This window comes from Pieris brassicae, chromosome 11 (genome assembly GCF_905147105.1).
Source record: "Pieris brassicae chromosome 11, ilPieBrab1.1, whole genome shotgun sequence".
NCBI lineage: Eukaryota > Metazoa > Arthropoda > Insecta > Lepidoptera > Pieridae > Pieris > Pieris brassicae.
Genome location: NC_059675.1, coordinates 778,808 through 794,104, shown reverse-complemented (window position 1 = coordinate 794,104; position 15,297 = coordinate 778,808). Strand labels below are relative to the sequence as shown.

Here is a 15,297-nt window from a genome sequence, read left to right as displayed (position 1 = left end):
AAGTTCATAAGCATTGGTCGAGCCGTTTCGGAGGAGTATGGGAACAAACATTGTGACACTAATTTTATATATATAGAAGATTTTATTATTAACATAACTCAATGTTAAAAGTTATTTTCGGCAGTCGTGGCAAGCAAAATACTGTCACATAACGTTGACAGATAAGTATTTGATATTCTGATTAAGCAAGAATTATTTGTAAATAATGAACGACTGTAACTAGTGTCTACTATTACAGTTTCAGAATAGTTCGTTTTATTAATAATTACTGGAGTATTTATATACTGATAAATGATGCCATGAGTTCATCCAAACCGAAACATTTTCCTAGTAATTATTTTCTTATCAAAAGAACCGTGTACCTATATAAATAAGACACTGAAGCTACGTATCTGGACATAATTCTACTATAAGCATAAAGAAAATTTTCTTTAATTGTCTTTGGTACTACTAATGCTATCAGACCGGATTGATTCCACAATTCGATAGACACTAGACTTTCAGACAAATGCATTTTGTTAATTATTAAAAACAACATACTTTTATAATTTCTTCGATTTCATACAGGAGATGTATCGCTTTGGGAATGTTAGCGTTCAATTTGCTTAAATCGGCATACTCTAAATATGCCTCGAACAACTTTTCACTATCTCCTATGAATACAAATAAATATTTAACACATGAACACAAATTTATTATAGTACTGAAGGTATAGTAAAAAATATAATTAACGACTCTCAAGAAATTGCAAACCGATTGGATTATATGAACTTTTAATCAATTTAATTGAATTATATCCATAATAACTAAACAACAATTTTGTAGCAGTCATAATAACTACAAAATTATTGTTTCTATTCGAATTGGCAGTAAGATATAGGTTCAATTATTATTATATTCTTATTAATTAAACCATTAAACAAATTATTATATTTTAACAAACTAAAATGATTTAATAATTGCTAATTTCAAAGATTAGAAAGCCGCGGGAGCAATAATTAATATATAATAAATCAATGGCGCCAGTCCTAATTAAACAGAGGCCCAGGCCTTAAAAGGTTGGCCTCAGATTTGTTTCATGATTATTTGTTTATCTAATAGGCAAGTATCATCCTTCTGTGCCTGACGCACGCCTTCGACATTTTGGGTCTAAGGAATGCCTCCTCGCGATGTTTTCCTTCACCGTTCGAGCGAATGTTTAAATGCGCACATAGAAAAGAGTCCATTGGTGAACAGCCGAGGATCGAACCTACGACCTAAGGGATGAGAGTCGCACGCTGAAGCCACTAAGCCAACAGTTTGAATGAATGAATATAATGTGATGAAACGGACGAACAAAATGCTTCTTACCAGCCCAGAGACAGTGACTTATACCTTGAGAATACGCAGTCAATAATATAGACATACATTCACAAGAGTTCAACTCAACTGATGAGAAAGATGGAATTTTCGTGTCTTTTCGGATTTGAATTGATCGACTGACACGCCTCAAATCAGCTGAAAACATTTATTTATTTCCCATATAATAAACAGTTACTACTTATACGATAGAACTACACAATAATACCTACACCGATAATTCCACAATAAAATATATATTCACACATCTTATAACTAAGTCTCTATATATCCATGCACCCGAACCGTATCTGAGACGCAGGATATAACCCACCGTACCCAGAAGAAGAAGGGTGGTGTATATAAGCAGATGCAAAGGATACACTCCATACAGTCTCTCGTAGACGCTCTAACCTGAGACGTTCATATGTGACGTCATAATCAATAAACTGGAGATACGGTGTACGAGTCAAGGCTGTACATGTTGTTCAAACAGGGTTTCTTAGTTTTATAAGTTCGGCGATTTTTAGGAGAGTATAGCAGACGTAGGCACTCTCTTCAGCATTACATAGCATTCATTCATGAGTGGTTTGAGCATAAATAATATCCTATATTATTTAAAGTATCTGGTTGAGCCAGAAACCGTACATACAAAAACCTTACCTTACCTTACCTTCGAGTAGAGTTTTTTTATACGACATGGTCGAACTTAAAAGATGCACCAAATGTTAAGTCTACCGCCGCCCATTCGCACTCTCAATACCAGAGGAATTGCTAGTGTGTTGCCGGCCTTTAAAGAGATTACCGTTTGTCTAATCCAATACAATTTTGAAATAAATATTAATCTTTTCCGGGTATGAATAAAAAACAATTCTCATATATGTTTGGTATTTTTAATTAAATTTAACCTTACCTTCTGATTCAGTTAGAGTCTTTGAACCGCGACGGCTACTGAACTGAAAAAAATGAAAATAAAAGACGACAAATAATTTAAGCCGTGTGGCATGCTTTGTATTGTACAAGTGTTGGTTGTTGTTTGGTTATGCAAGTGGACTGTGAAACACGAAATCCGTCCTTCCGTCGTTCCACAACTGAGCGTTTTTAAAGCAGTTTTTGCCGCGCACCACCACTATGTGGAACCAGCTGCCCACTGAAGTATCTCCGAACCAATTGCACTTAGCAGGTGAGCTTCATGCCCGTTTGCGCCCTGTTCTATAAAAATAATGAGTGTGTGACAAACTAAAGGTCTCGTTTTGGCTTCAAAAGTGCAACATTGGGTTTGCGGTTTTAATTATTAACTAATGTTAGGTTACATAACTCCAGGATCTACCTTTTTTGTCATATATATATATATATATATATATATGCAGATAAAATACTACTTTAGTGACCACACATCAATCTATACTCACTCCATACTCGCTAATACTTCCAAGAGCGCTATAAATATTACCCTCCGAAACTTTAGACTCTGCGTTCAGAGTACGTATTTGTTCTCGCGTTTTTTTTAAATCTTCCGATTCTTTCTTTAAGCCCTTAAATGAAGAGGATGAAAAAGTATACATATACTAATATTTTTAGCAAACCATATAATTCCAAAAAAAAAGAATGTGTGCGTGTACTAGTGTACACACGTAAGAAGTGAAACGTCTTTATGACCTTATTTTTCGAAAAATGATCCAATATATGCAACTTTATATACATTGGTTAAATAAAGTTAAATTAGATAAAGTTTAACAAAAGGCTTTCATTATCATAGACATGAATACAAATAATACAATTATCTCATTTTACCTTATCACTACTAAGATTATTACAGAATTTCATTAATTGTAATACAATTATTACTATCGTTGTTATGGTTATTATATATTTTTGTTATTAATGAATCAACCGTGGTAGGGACACGAAAAAGATAGTACGTAACGGAAATATGTGACGCGTAACTCAAAAATGAGACGGTAATTTTTTTCCAACGCCGATGAATAAGTTTCACTTCCAATCGCTTTCAATAGTCAAGGAATCTAAGGTTTTTTTATGTGTTTCTTTAATTGTCTATTAGTACAGAAGCCTGATCATTGCCTATTAGAAAAAAATACTCACAAACAGTTAAATAATAACACACCACGCTATCTTACTAAAACGCTGTAATACGCAGCCGCATACAGTGTACAGTAAGCTCACGTAGTTTTCACATGCACTACACACGTTAAATGCTCAAATACAAGCACGTATTAAACAGTGTGCAATATACATACACACTGACATCTGCTCTCTCGCTCTGGCTCACAAATTACAGGCGACTATGCTTAGAAGACGGGAGTGGGGACGCTACGAAGTATGGCACAAAGAGGAGAGACCGATAATATACAAATTGTATGTATATTTCTGTCTCATTCTTTCCCCTGGCTTCATCCTACACATTTTTGTATTTGTGTCTCTTACCTGTCGTTTTTTCGTTGCATCCGGTTTGAAATCACAACGATTCTAAAGAAGTTTCACTTCAATAATTTAATAATATGACCATATGATTCCAACATAATTGTTGTCTATTCTGAGATCTGCTGGTTGATACTGAGAGCTTTCGTGCGTAGTGCGTAATCTGTAGGTAAGTTGTGCAGTCATGCACGGAAGTGTTCATCAGGCAGATAGCTTCACTAAATCTCATGATTCGTAATATTCATTTAATCAAACCGCCCATAATTCATTTGATTTCAAGTTTCAATCACACAATATAGTCTCAAAGTAAGGTGGGTGAAACCGCGGGTTTTAGTGCGTAATCTGATAACTTCTAGAACTTACATCATCACACCTAAGTCCAAAAAGCCGTGAAAAGCAACCAGAACCACAAGACGAACATTTCCGTGTGTACCTCTCAAGATACAGCAGGGCACGTGAATGCATTTCTCTCTGAAACGTTTTAAAAAATCATCTTCTATGATATTCTTCTTTATTTTAGAACAAATTATTTATTTAGAAAATGATCTTGTCACAGATAAGAAATTACTTTTCGAATTTCTTCAGCAGACCAGAGTTCATATAATGTGTATTTTTAATTATACATAATACCAACATGCAGACTTTTTTGGAAACAAACACCCGTCAAATCAAACACCATGCAAACTATATATAAGCTACCCACAAAACCAAATATTAAGTATTTCCACTAAGTATTTCCGAACCAATTCGACTTAGGGTCCTTCAAGAAAAGAGCGTACAAATTCTTAAAAGGCCGGCAACGCACTCGCGAGCCCTCTGGCATTGAGAGTGTCCATGGGCGGCGGTATCACTTAACATCAGGTGAGCCTCCTGCCCGTTTGCCCCCTATTTTATAAAAAAAAAAAAAAAAAAAACGCACTTTCTTCGCCCCTTCTTGTCTACCTATCCTATGCTAATACAGAAAATATTCTTATTGTGCAAATATAGTTTAAATAATAGTAATAGTACATATCATAAAGGTAAATACAATTTATATGTTAAAAGGAAGACTGGGGCTACCCATAACACAGTGTAATAAAGATTTATTTTTTTCTTTTTTCTAATTTTCATAATTATATACTAAAGCAAATAATAATATTAATTTTTTCGTTGGCTTTTGGTCTAGATTTTATGGTTCCTGATAACATTTCGTTATTAGACCAAATATGTCCCTCTGAGCCTGTCATGTGACTTCAGTATTTCCACAATAGAGGCGACATCTACAATCTGAGCTTACAAATCACTTCAATATTGAGAATCCCTGAAACGCGCAAACAAAGGTATTTCGGCTGCCAAGGATATATAGAAGTTCTCCACAATACACTTGGGCCTTCGGGCCAGTCAGTTAGACATTACACCATACTTCACAGCTCCTTTTTCTTTAACAGGATTTTTTTAAAAGAAGTTTAATAACCTTTTGACAATCAGTGAGCAAATCGTAGGTGGTACTTCTAAATAGCGTATGTCTAAACTTCATATAACCACAAAACGCAAAGTCGGGTAGATCATCGCAATCGTCTGAAATGAATTTATATAAACGTAACTCTTTACAGACGTCTCTTTAAGAAATATTTACTTTAATTAATTTACAATACAGTTAATAAATTCCATTATATAGGAAGGTAGATTTGACACGCTTAGCACTATTTTTCAAATTCAGATCTTAGTAATAACCAATTATTCAAAATCAGAACTTAGCACTAACCAATTATTCAGAATCAGAACTAAGCACTAACCAATTATTCAGAATCAGAACTCAGCACTAACCAATTATTCAAAATCAGAACTCAGCACTAACCAATTATTAAGAATCAGAACTCAGCACTAACCAATTATTCAAAATCAGAACTCAGCACTAACCAATTATTAAGAATCAGAACTCAGCACTAACCAATTATTCAAAATCAGAATGCATTCTTGACATGAGACATACTTAGTGCTATTTCAAATTAAACACTGTGTGTCAAGATAGCTTTAAAATTGGAACCTATAACATTCGTCAGATGTAAGGCTACTTACTCAATCGCCTTGTTCCCAGACAAAAACAAAAGGGCAGAACATATTCCTTGTAAACCGGTGCGGGATTAATAAGTACCCTCGAATGATCGCGAGTAAAATCACCACCTTCGCATTCCAATACTCGTATAGAAAATAACTTTGCCACCGCTGAAAATAAATGGAGCAATAGCTCGTAAGCGTCACCTCACCTAAGTTCTTAACTGAATATTTGAACTATCTTATTGAGTAAAGTTAGAATTGGTTAGGACTGTTATTTTCATTAAAGTTATGTCTGCTAATTTGAATTAGTTTCGAACACGCTTTTAAATTGCTAATAATAAATGGTGAGCAGTATTGTTTCATAATGAAAATCATACGTTCGAACCACGGCTGTGCAATACATTTTTCAATTTAACATTATCTCGTGAAAAATATCAAGAATCATGTCTTTTTCACGAAAATCGTGCGCGTGTCTCACGCACACTGACTCGAAGGCTGTTCACCGGCTCGCCTATTAATAAAAAAACATATCTAAAATCAGATACCTACAGAGTTTTGAGGTCAAGAACAAAGTTAAGGTGTAGTGCCAAAGCTTTGAAAAAAAAACACCCCTTTAAACGAAATTCTTGTATCTACCTTCTGCAACTTTTCGCGGCGATTCACATTGCAGTAAGTGTAGAAGCATCCTTCGAGAAAATACATCGCCCAAAACAGAACTGCATTTTAAAAGCATTTTCTCAAACGGCGTTAGTGAGTCGTACGTTTTCAGTATTAAAACTGAAATTTTAAAGATACTTTTCTAATTATAACAATATAGTATTTATATTTTATATCCTCCATTTGTAATGGATTTATCTTAAATAAATATATAATTAATCAATAAAGATAATTATTATTATTTATATAGCCCTTTTCCATTCTGAATCTATTCTAAATGTACGAGTAGGTACCAGACTACTACAGAAAGGAATTGTTACGTAAAGTAATAATAAAAATATATGTAGAATACTTGAAGGCTACGTTGGCGAATTTGACACTGAAGTACGAATATATATCGTCAGCATAGTATTGTTACGAAGACGGGTCGACTGCAATGTTTCTAGATTTATGCACTAGTTAGAGAACTTTTCAGCAGGCTGTAATATGATTTCTGACCGTTTCAGGAGAGGGTCAATCACATATTAGAAAATTGTAATTTCCATAATGTTACCCTAGTTTTCAGGAAGCTGAAACCTTTTTTCAGTCGGTTTCAGAACATGTGTAGTAGAGTGGTGCAGTTTTCAGGACACCCGTTTTCAGGCCTAGGTAATAATATAATACCCCTTTAACATGTAACATTTTTATAATAACAATAATAAAGCCAATTTAATACCATTATGTTTTTTTAATGGCATAGTATTAGTTTTATAAAAATATTAAATTTTTCGTATAGCTCGTGCTATCGAATTATTTATCAAGGCAGTATATTCAAAGTAAAGTGAAAGTGTACCATCCATCTTCATGTCCACCTTGACATCGTCAAAATTATAATATTTGGATAGAACAGCCATTTGAATAATATCGCTTTGACGGTCTTCACCAACACTGGCGTCACTTTCCTTGTCTGGTTTACTCTAATTATACAATGTTATATATTTTTATGTTTAATTTATTTAGATTAAAATATAGAAAATGCAAGTAGATGGATAGATAACTCCTACTACCGCGACATTATTCGCGTGATATTATTTAGATAGTAAAAAAAATTTCTGATGAATCACTGTAAAAATCATTCTCTCCTCTGTTATCTCATAGGTTAACTACAAGACAACATAACCTATATATAGTATAGCTGTCAATAAAAAGTATGTATAAGAGCAAAGTCGATCATATCATGTAAAGAAAATCGAGATATCTAAGGTTAAGAGTTCCGGTCGCACGAAACGTGTCGTGGTAAGAGCCTTTAAATTGAATATATAATGACAAATGTTGTTTATTACTTTATTGTTCAACTTGAACGCTGACTGAATACTTACAAAGTTATCTGAAGATATACTAATTTTGCCATCGGGCTTCTTCAAAAGGAATGTGGGTGGTGTAAGTGCGCCAGTATCTAAAGCCTGTGTTCGTGGTACAGTTACCATAGTCAACTGTTCCCTTTGGACCAGACAAATTAGGAAATTTTGAATCCAACCAGGAAGACCGTCGCTTGCACTCTCAATCACCCTTAAAAATATTGAAGTGTCATTCAAATCAAGCGTTTAAGTAACCACTCATGTAAATATGAGCTGAATGAAAATGCGTGATATTATATATTGTATAAACAATTAATTACAATTATTTAAAAAAATTACAAAAACAAGTCTGTAATATTTTCTGAGTGAGCGACTTTTATCAATGTTCAAAGAATTTAAAAAAAACAATTGACGCATTCCAACGAATGCGACGATGAGTAGAGAGGAACGGAGAATACTTCGAAAAACAATAAAAGTATTGGCAACTTTCTACATTAAGCCGTTTTTCATTTTCTAAACATTTTCAGTGTTACCTAGGTACTGTTTTGTTGTACATAACTTTCCATGTTTAAAAACACACTACATCGTTCGAAGTATGCCAAAATCGTTTTATATTATACCTACCGCTATGATATGTTATACGTATTGTAATAGACTAACTTATCAAGTTCAGACGGTATAGCCTGCACATCCAACAATTGACAAGCAAGAGCAGCTAGATATCGACGATCGATACCAGATATTTGCATCTTTACGATCATGTGGTTACCTATGGCAGAACGACCCACATCTGGAAAATAAGTTAACAAGGAAGGCAAACATAATTCTATACCTCAATTACACTACAATAACCCTTCAGAATAAACAGAGTTTAGAGGACAAGAAACCGATACGCAAAGTTAGCGCGTGATTCTAAACAATAGTAGGTAGATTTTGTTTTAAAAATAAAGGTAGTCGCTGCATTGGTTCTGATATAAAATTTGGTCAACTGTGGTTGTAATACGACAAAAGTATACCCTACTACACAAAATCAATACTAACTTAATTGCCGAAGCCTATTTATAAAATGCCACCAAAGCTGGGATTTCAATAGGCGGCTGAATAAAAGGTTTAACTATTTTAGTACGATTAGCAAGATTATTACAACTTAAGGTTGTTTAGTAAATATTTTTTACACTTTAATAATCCTGCTTAACGCTTATGTTACACAAAAAATTAAAAATAAATCAGTGCGGCTGCAACCTTTTTAGGTCCTGGCTCAGATTTCTGTATCTGTTATAGACAGGAAGATGATCAGCATCTTATGCTCACGCTGTTGACTTTTTGGGTCTAAGGCAAGCCGGTTCTCTTACGATCTCTTCTCTCACCGTTCGAGCGAATGTTAAATGAGTACAGAGATAGACAGTCTATTGGTTCACAGTTGGCGATCGAACTCAGGGATAAGAATCGCAATCCACTAGGCGAACACTGCTTATTGTCCATATTAAAATTAAATCTACCCCCTTATTCATACAAAATAAATCAGTAAAAATATCCCAGTATAAACACAATTTAACAGAAACAGACGCAAGAGAACCTTAGTAAAAATTGTGAATGTAAGTTAGTCTTAAGAAAAAGTTGGTTTCATTCATAAAAAAGTATTTGATAAATCGTCCTTACGAGAAAGTTTGTCCTCATCTGTAACTGTGAGTAGAACAAAGCATATTTTATATTGAAGAATTAATAATAGCACTTTCCAAGATTCATCATCGATGTGTTGAGCTTCTGCCACAGCCACCACTCGTAGTTGCTTGAAACTCTTAAAAGAGCGAAGATTGATAATTGAAAGTACACTAAGGTTACCTCGATGTATTTTACGATACAAACCGAGCATGGAAAAATCGTTGGGAATGGATATCTACTTTTCTATTAACATTACTATAACTTCAAAATATTTAGTTTATACGTTTAGATACTTAAATAGCAAATAGATTTATCCTTTCGGTGCTCTACGGCGAGAAGCGTAGCGCCGCGTAGCGCCTACGAAATAATGATTTTCTGTGAAATATACCAATCCTATGCTATTTTGTGTGTAACTGCTGCCCACCGTTTTCAAATCAATTCAACTTAGGGTCCTTCAAGAAAAGAGCGTACTAATTCTTAAAAGGCTGGCAACGCACTCGCAAGCCAGGCAGGCATTGAAAGTGCCCATGGGCGGCGGTTTAGTGATACCTAACATCAGATGAGTCACCTGCCCGTTTTCCTTCTCTTACATAAGAGCTAATTACCGCTTCAAAAATGTTTTGCATCAGAATTCTAACTTGATACTCTTTGAGTAAACCTTCGCTGTCATCGTACTGAAAGCTCTCTGGTAACGGGAAACGACAATCAAATATTGTATTGATGGCAAAGATTTCTAGAGGCCGAAGTGATGTCATATCCACTCTATAAATAAAAATATATATTTAATTTCACTTTCTAGCAAGCACTTAACATAACCTACTTCACACAGACGATTGACATCCGTATTCAATATACCATGCGATAGAATGCAACCTTGCATAAGAAATATCCAAGCTTCTAAGGAGAAACACGAAAATTCGTATAACACTGTATACTGTATAACAGTATTTTAAATCCAGTCTTAGTGTACGGCTGTGACGATTGGACGCTAACCGTGAAAGATGAGCAGAAGCTTCTAGTGGCGGAACGCAAAATACTGCGTAAAATCCTAAGGACGACAAGGAAGGAGGAAGGGTCATGGAGATTCCGAAGGATTCTGACTCTACCAAAATGGTAGAGTTGGTAGCCCAGCCCAACATTATTGGCGATGTATTCTCATCGACGTTGGCTACCTTGAGCTCGTGGGCCGAGATCAGGCGGTGAAGGAAACTTACCTGAGCCGGCCTAGTGGTCGGGAACCAGTAGGTTAACCTAGATACCGCTAGATAGAAGAGTGAAGGAAGACCCGCCGCAGCTGAAAGCCAGCATTTGGCGGGAGGTACTACTACTACTGGACTGTCAAAATTTTTATGGGTAAGAATATTAACCAAGCGTTGAGCTTACGTAAATCTTATTCTGCTCTCTCGATTTTCGCGTGATGACCGGCCAATACCTTTGAATAGCCGACCCATAATAAGTCTTAGTAATTGGTACGGTACCTGCAAAATAATGATGACAGTAGCAATATAAAGAATTTGATGTAATTATTTATATCTGTGGCAAATACTTTTATAAAATATTACGATATTTTTTAAAGCTTCTTTCCTTTTTGTTTTTTCCATGAAAGTTCAAATATTATTAGTCTGGCCATAAATACATAAAATACATAAAGTTACATAAAAACTTTTTCGTTCGAACGAACACGTTCTTTCGATTTTGCGCCATTTCACATAAAAATGAAGATTAGGAATCTGTCGCGTATCGGTGCTTATCGACGATATACAGGACAGGTCCTGAATCAATATTCACAATTAAAGAGAGTGGATCGATTCTATTGAATCTACAAAATGATAAAGCGTACGCTCACAGTTCTAAAGAAGCTGTTCAAGTGGTCGGAAAGGTACAACGTGGATATCATCCTGCGTCAGTGAATGTGTATAAAGATACAGTCTTGGATCATGTTGTGAAACCTCCCTATTCACTCCATAACCTCCGTATATTTATTAAAGCAATACACTTTTAAAAAATATACCGTTGTGTTTCCGGCAGGATTCTGCACCTGGTCACAAGGCTCGAACTACCCAAGCCTGACTTTAGCTAATTTGAGAGGGCCTTTTAGTTATATTGTTTAAGTTTATTTAGTTTATTAAGTTTGGTGATTGTGTAATTTTTCAATGTTACTTTTGGTTTTATTTTTGTTGATTTGGTTATGAGATCGCTTGTTAGCGATAGGGCCGTTGCATACCTAGTAATTTATATTACCTACTTGTTTTTATTTGTAATGCAACGAAGCTTTAATAAATAAATAATTATAAAGTAATAGATACTGTTTTATATTATTCTAAAGTTAGAAAAGACAAAAGTGTTTTCATTACCCTTAACTATAAACAAGACTAATTAACGTGAAATATGATGCAAATTCAGGAAGCGAAAAATACCATCGTTATAGTAAAGAATAGATAATTGTAAAAACATCATACGTTATCATTTTCTGTAAGTATAATTTGATCTATCTCCACAAATTTAGGGGTAATATTAAGACACTCAGCCAACAAACGACTTTTGCCCGCCAATCTAGAACCCTGTAAAAATATGAATGATTTAATATAGTTTGACTACATTTTTCGTTTTGTATATTTGAACCTGCCATCGCACATGACGAGCGATAGCAGATAGAAATGAACAAAAAATATTACAGAAAGGCAACCATGAGATGGTTTGTTGAGATGGATGGTAACTTTAAACAAGGGGCCTCATAGCCTAGCGGTCTTTGTATGTGACTACTGTGGTGAGGGGTACTGGGTTCGATTCCCGGTTCGAGTGCAAGTTTTAAATTTGTTCTCGGCCTTTGGTAGGGTTGTAGGGTACCGGGCGAGTGCTTAAACCGTACATGGAGGACACGGTCGAATTTCTATAGTATGCAGTGGGCATCGAATTATAGAAAGGAGACTGTGTAGGTTTAGAATGTAGCGATACGTTCTAGGCCGAGGATGGAAATTACAAGTGGTCAGTAACTCAAAATTCCTTTATCCTGGGTTGAATGCCTAGTGCGACCCCCGGGGGACTCAATGCGGTGCCAGACGTCATTCATTCAGAATGAATGTGTCCGGCAGAGCAGGCGATATGGAGGGCTCAGGAGGAAATTTTAGTGGGTCGACGAGTTTCTCCTCTCTGATTAGCAGAGGGATAAGAGTTAACCATCCCCACAGTCACCGCGATAGCGACTGCATCGCGGGCCTGCAGTTGAGCATTTTTACCTCATTCATAAAAAAAAATGTAACTTTAAACAAGCGTTTATATGTATATATTAAACTAGGTGTCAGCAATAAAGGCTCAATAATAATAAAATATTTTACGTTGGTCGCAATTTCTAAAAAGCTCTCTGAACTTTCATAATTAAAATTGTTATGTTTTGAATTTTATCGACTATAAAAAAATGATATATCAAAAAGTAATTACAACTATAGCCACTGCAAATTTATGGTCCCTATATCGGGTGAACTTCTTAGAGTACTCATCAATGGCCTTCCTCAGAGTAGATAGATAAACTTGTAGTTCCACATCACGGCCCAATATTGGATGAGAATAGCTGACTCTATTAGTGCTATAAACAAGAACAGATGAAGACTATAGTACTAGACTAGAAACTTAGATTCCATAAACAATAACTTGCCATTAAATAAGCTGGCAACACAGTTCTTCTACCGAAAACTTATGATATCCATGTAACCCTCTAACTTAACGGACCTTCTTTCTTTATTTAGTACGTAATTAGCTAACCTAACAAGGTAATACTGACCATATCAAAATTACAAATCTTTATCAAATCAAGTAATAAATGTTTATTACAGGGGGTCGAAAATTGTCTGAACTGGTTAGACAAAAGGATGGTATCCATGTCGCTTTTTGTAAATTAAAAGGTATTAATTTTACCTAGAACGGTTAAATTCGTAAATAGGTCCAGGATTAGTGAATCCCTTTAGAATTTTAGCTTCCATTAACTTGAAAAAATCTTGATCGAGTTTGCTTCTTAGAAACGTTTCTTTATCACACGTTACTTTATTAGGGTATGCCATCATAAGTCGCGCTGCCTGTAATTACAATTAATGCCTAGTTTGCGGATCTCCCCTGAGAACTCCACGAACGCATCAGCAATGGGGAGAAGATATTTTATCACGGACTAAATTCGCCATATGCTGCAAATGCTCTGTAGCTGTTAGTAGTTACATAGAACCAATATTAGTCTCTAAATGTGAACGGCGTTTCATAAATTTTCAAAAATTGATGACTGTAAGAGAAAAAAAGCGTAACATTTTTTTAAATGTCGGCAACGCACTTGCGATCCTCCAGGCAATGTGTGTCCATGGGCGGCGGTATCATTTAACATAAAATGAGCCACCTGCCCTGTTACCTAAAAAAATGTAATCTATATAATGCTTTCAATACCTTATTAACTGCAGATCCTATAACAGTATATTCGCGGCGTAATGCGTGACCCACGACTCCACAATAAGTGGAACCTTAAAATTATTTTATTAAGCATGAAATAAGTAAGTACTTTAGTAAGTACCTGTACAAGTTGTACAGGTTCGTAAAATATGTTAAAAACCTATTTATCGTATGATCTACTCTTCTTTAGTCGCATTCGCGTCATTTAATAAGAGAATTAACTTTTATTTAATTAGCTTGTAGCGGGATTAGTTCCTTATATATGCTTTAATTACTACTATATCAAAGTTACTTTAATAACTACGAGGGGTTGTTTTTGCTACGAAGAACGCATTTTCCATACAAAAAAACACAGCTAGTAGGTAATTCCGAAGTTTGCTAACAAACTCTTTAAAATATATAGATGTGCACATTTATCAGAAGACATATGAAGCTATGTGCTCGCTTGATTGGCGGAAATTCAATCGATAGTTTAAAAAGTGTTCACCTGACGTTACTCCCACGCTAACTGTTGTTATATTCACATCATTTAACTGTTCTTTTAACTTGTTGGCACATAACAGAGCATTCTGAGCTTCATCTTCATGTTTTAAGCCACGAAGACCAAACACCATCAAAAACATCATATCTTTATCAAACATGGAGACTTTGTTTACTAGACCACCGGTTTTTGATGTTTCACTGAAATTATTTTATTTGTTTCACGAGGCTTTATTAACTTTACCGCAACTGTTTAGTACCTACTCAGAATTACTATCTTTATAGAAATTTTTATATTCGTAAACCACATATAAAAACACATTCGGATTACTACATCTAACAATGTAAATTAAGACACATTGCTTTGCTCAGAATTCATCTCTTCCTCTCCCTTCTTTAGCATACTCTGTGTAAGTCTTATTCATAAGCTTGAACCGGCAACCCGATGAGAGATAGCGTAAGCCTCTTCATTGTAAAAAATCATAGAAATAGATTGAAAAATTCTGCACTTTCATCTACTTCAGATCCAACAATATTATTACTGTGGAGTTAAATTAACCAGAAATATTATCACTTACCAGCAAACAATTTTGAAAGCATTATTCACGACTTCAATAAGCACATCCTCAGTGACAGTTCGTGTTATAATATTAAGAAACACGACCACAACATGGCGAATTTCTGTGAGAAAATCCATTGGCTCATCGTTATCTACCGCCCGTAGTATTGGCGGTGCCATGTAACGCCGAAGAGCTGACCACCAAGTACTACGCATTGCTGTTATCACCGCTGGCCTCACTAATTAAATACTCATTAGATACAGCTCTAGCATCAGTCTACGTGTTACGTACAAAAAAAGAACAATATTTTTATTAATAGGATCGCAATCCCACTAATAAAAATGTTAATAACAACGGCC

At 35.1% G+C, this 15,297-nt stretch overlaps 1 protein-coding gene across 1 annotated transcript in view; it reads right to left on the bottom strand.

The window, feature by feature from the left end:
• The window catches only part of LOC123716443 (adenylate cyclase type 10-like), a 31,708-nt gene that overhangs the window by 10,899 nt on the left and 5,512 nt on the right, over window positions 1-15,297 (bottom strand). Inside the window, 20 exon segments of the mRNA XM_045672207.1 lie at window positions 541-653; window positions 1,351-1,497; window positions 2,252-2,294; window positions 2,751-2,873; window positions 4,141-4,248; window positions 5,231-5,334; window positions 5,836-5,982; window positions 6,451-6,591; window positions 7,304-7,427; window positions 7,830-8,019; window positions 8,469-8,598; window positions 9,468-9,606; window positions 10,076-10,232; window positions 10,854-10,948; window positions 11,930-12,031; window positions 12,909-13,053; window positions 13,383-13,540; window positions 13,896-13,969; window positions 14,386-14,579; window positions 14,957-15,176. Coding sequence (XP_045528163.1) covers window positions 541-653; window positions 1,351-1,497; window positions 2,252-2,294; window positions 2,751-2,873; window positions 4,141-4,248; window positions 5,231-5,334; window positions 5,836-5,982; window positions 6,451-6,591; window positions 7,304-7,427; window positions 7,830-8,019; window positions 8,469-8,598; window positions 9,468-9,606; window positions 10,076-10,232; window positions 10,854-10,948; window positions 11,930-12,031; window positions 12,909-13,053; window positions 13,383-13,540; window positions 13,896-13,969; window positions 14,386-14,579; window positions 14,957-15,176 — 2,654 coding nt within the window.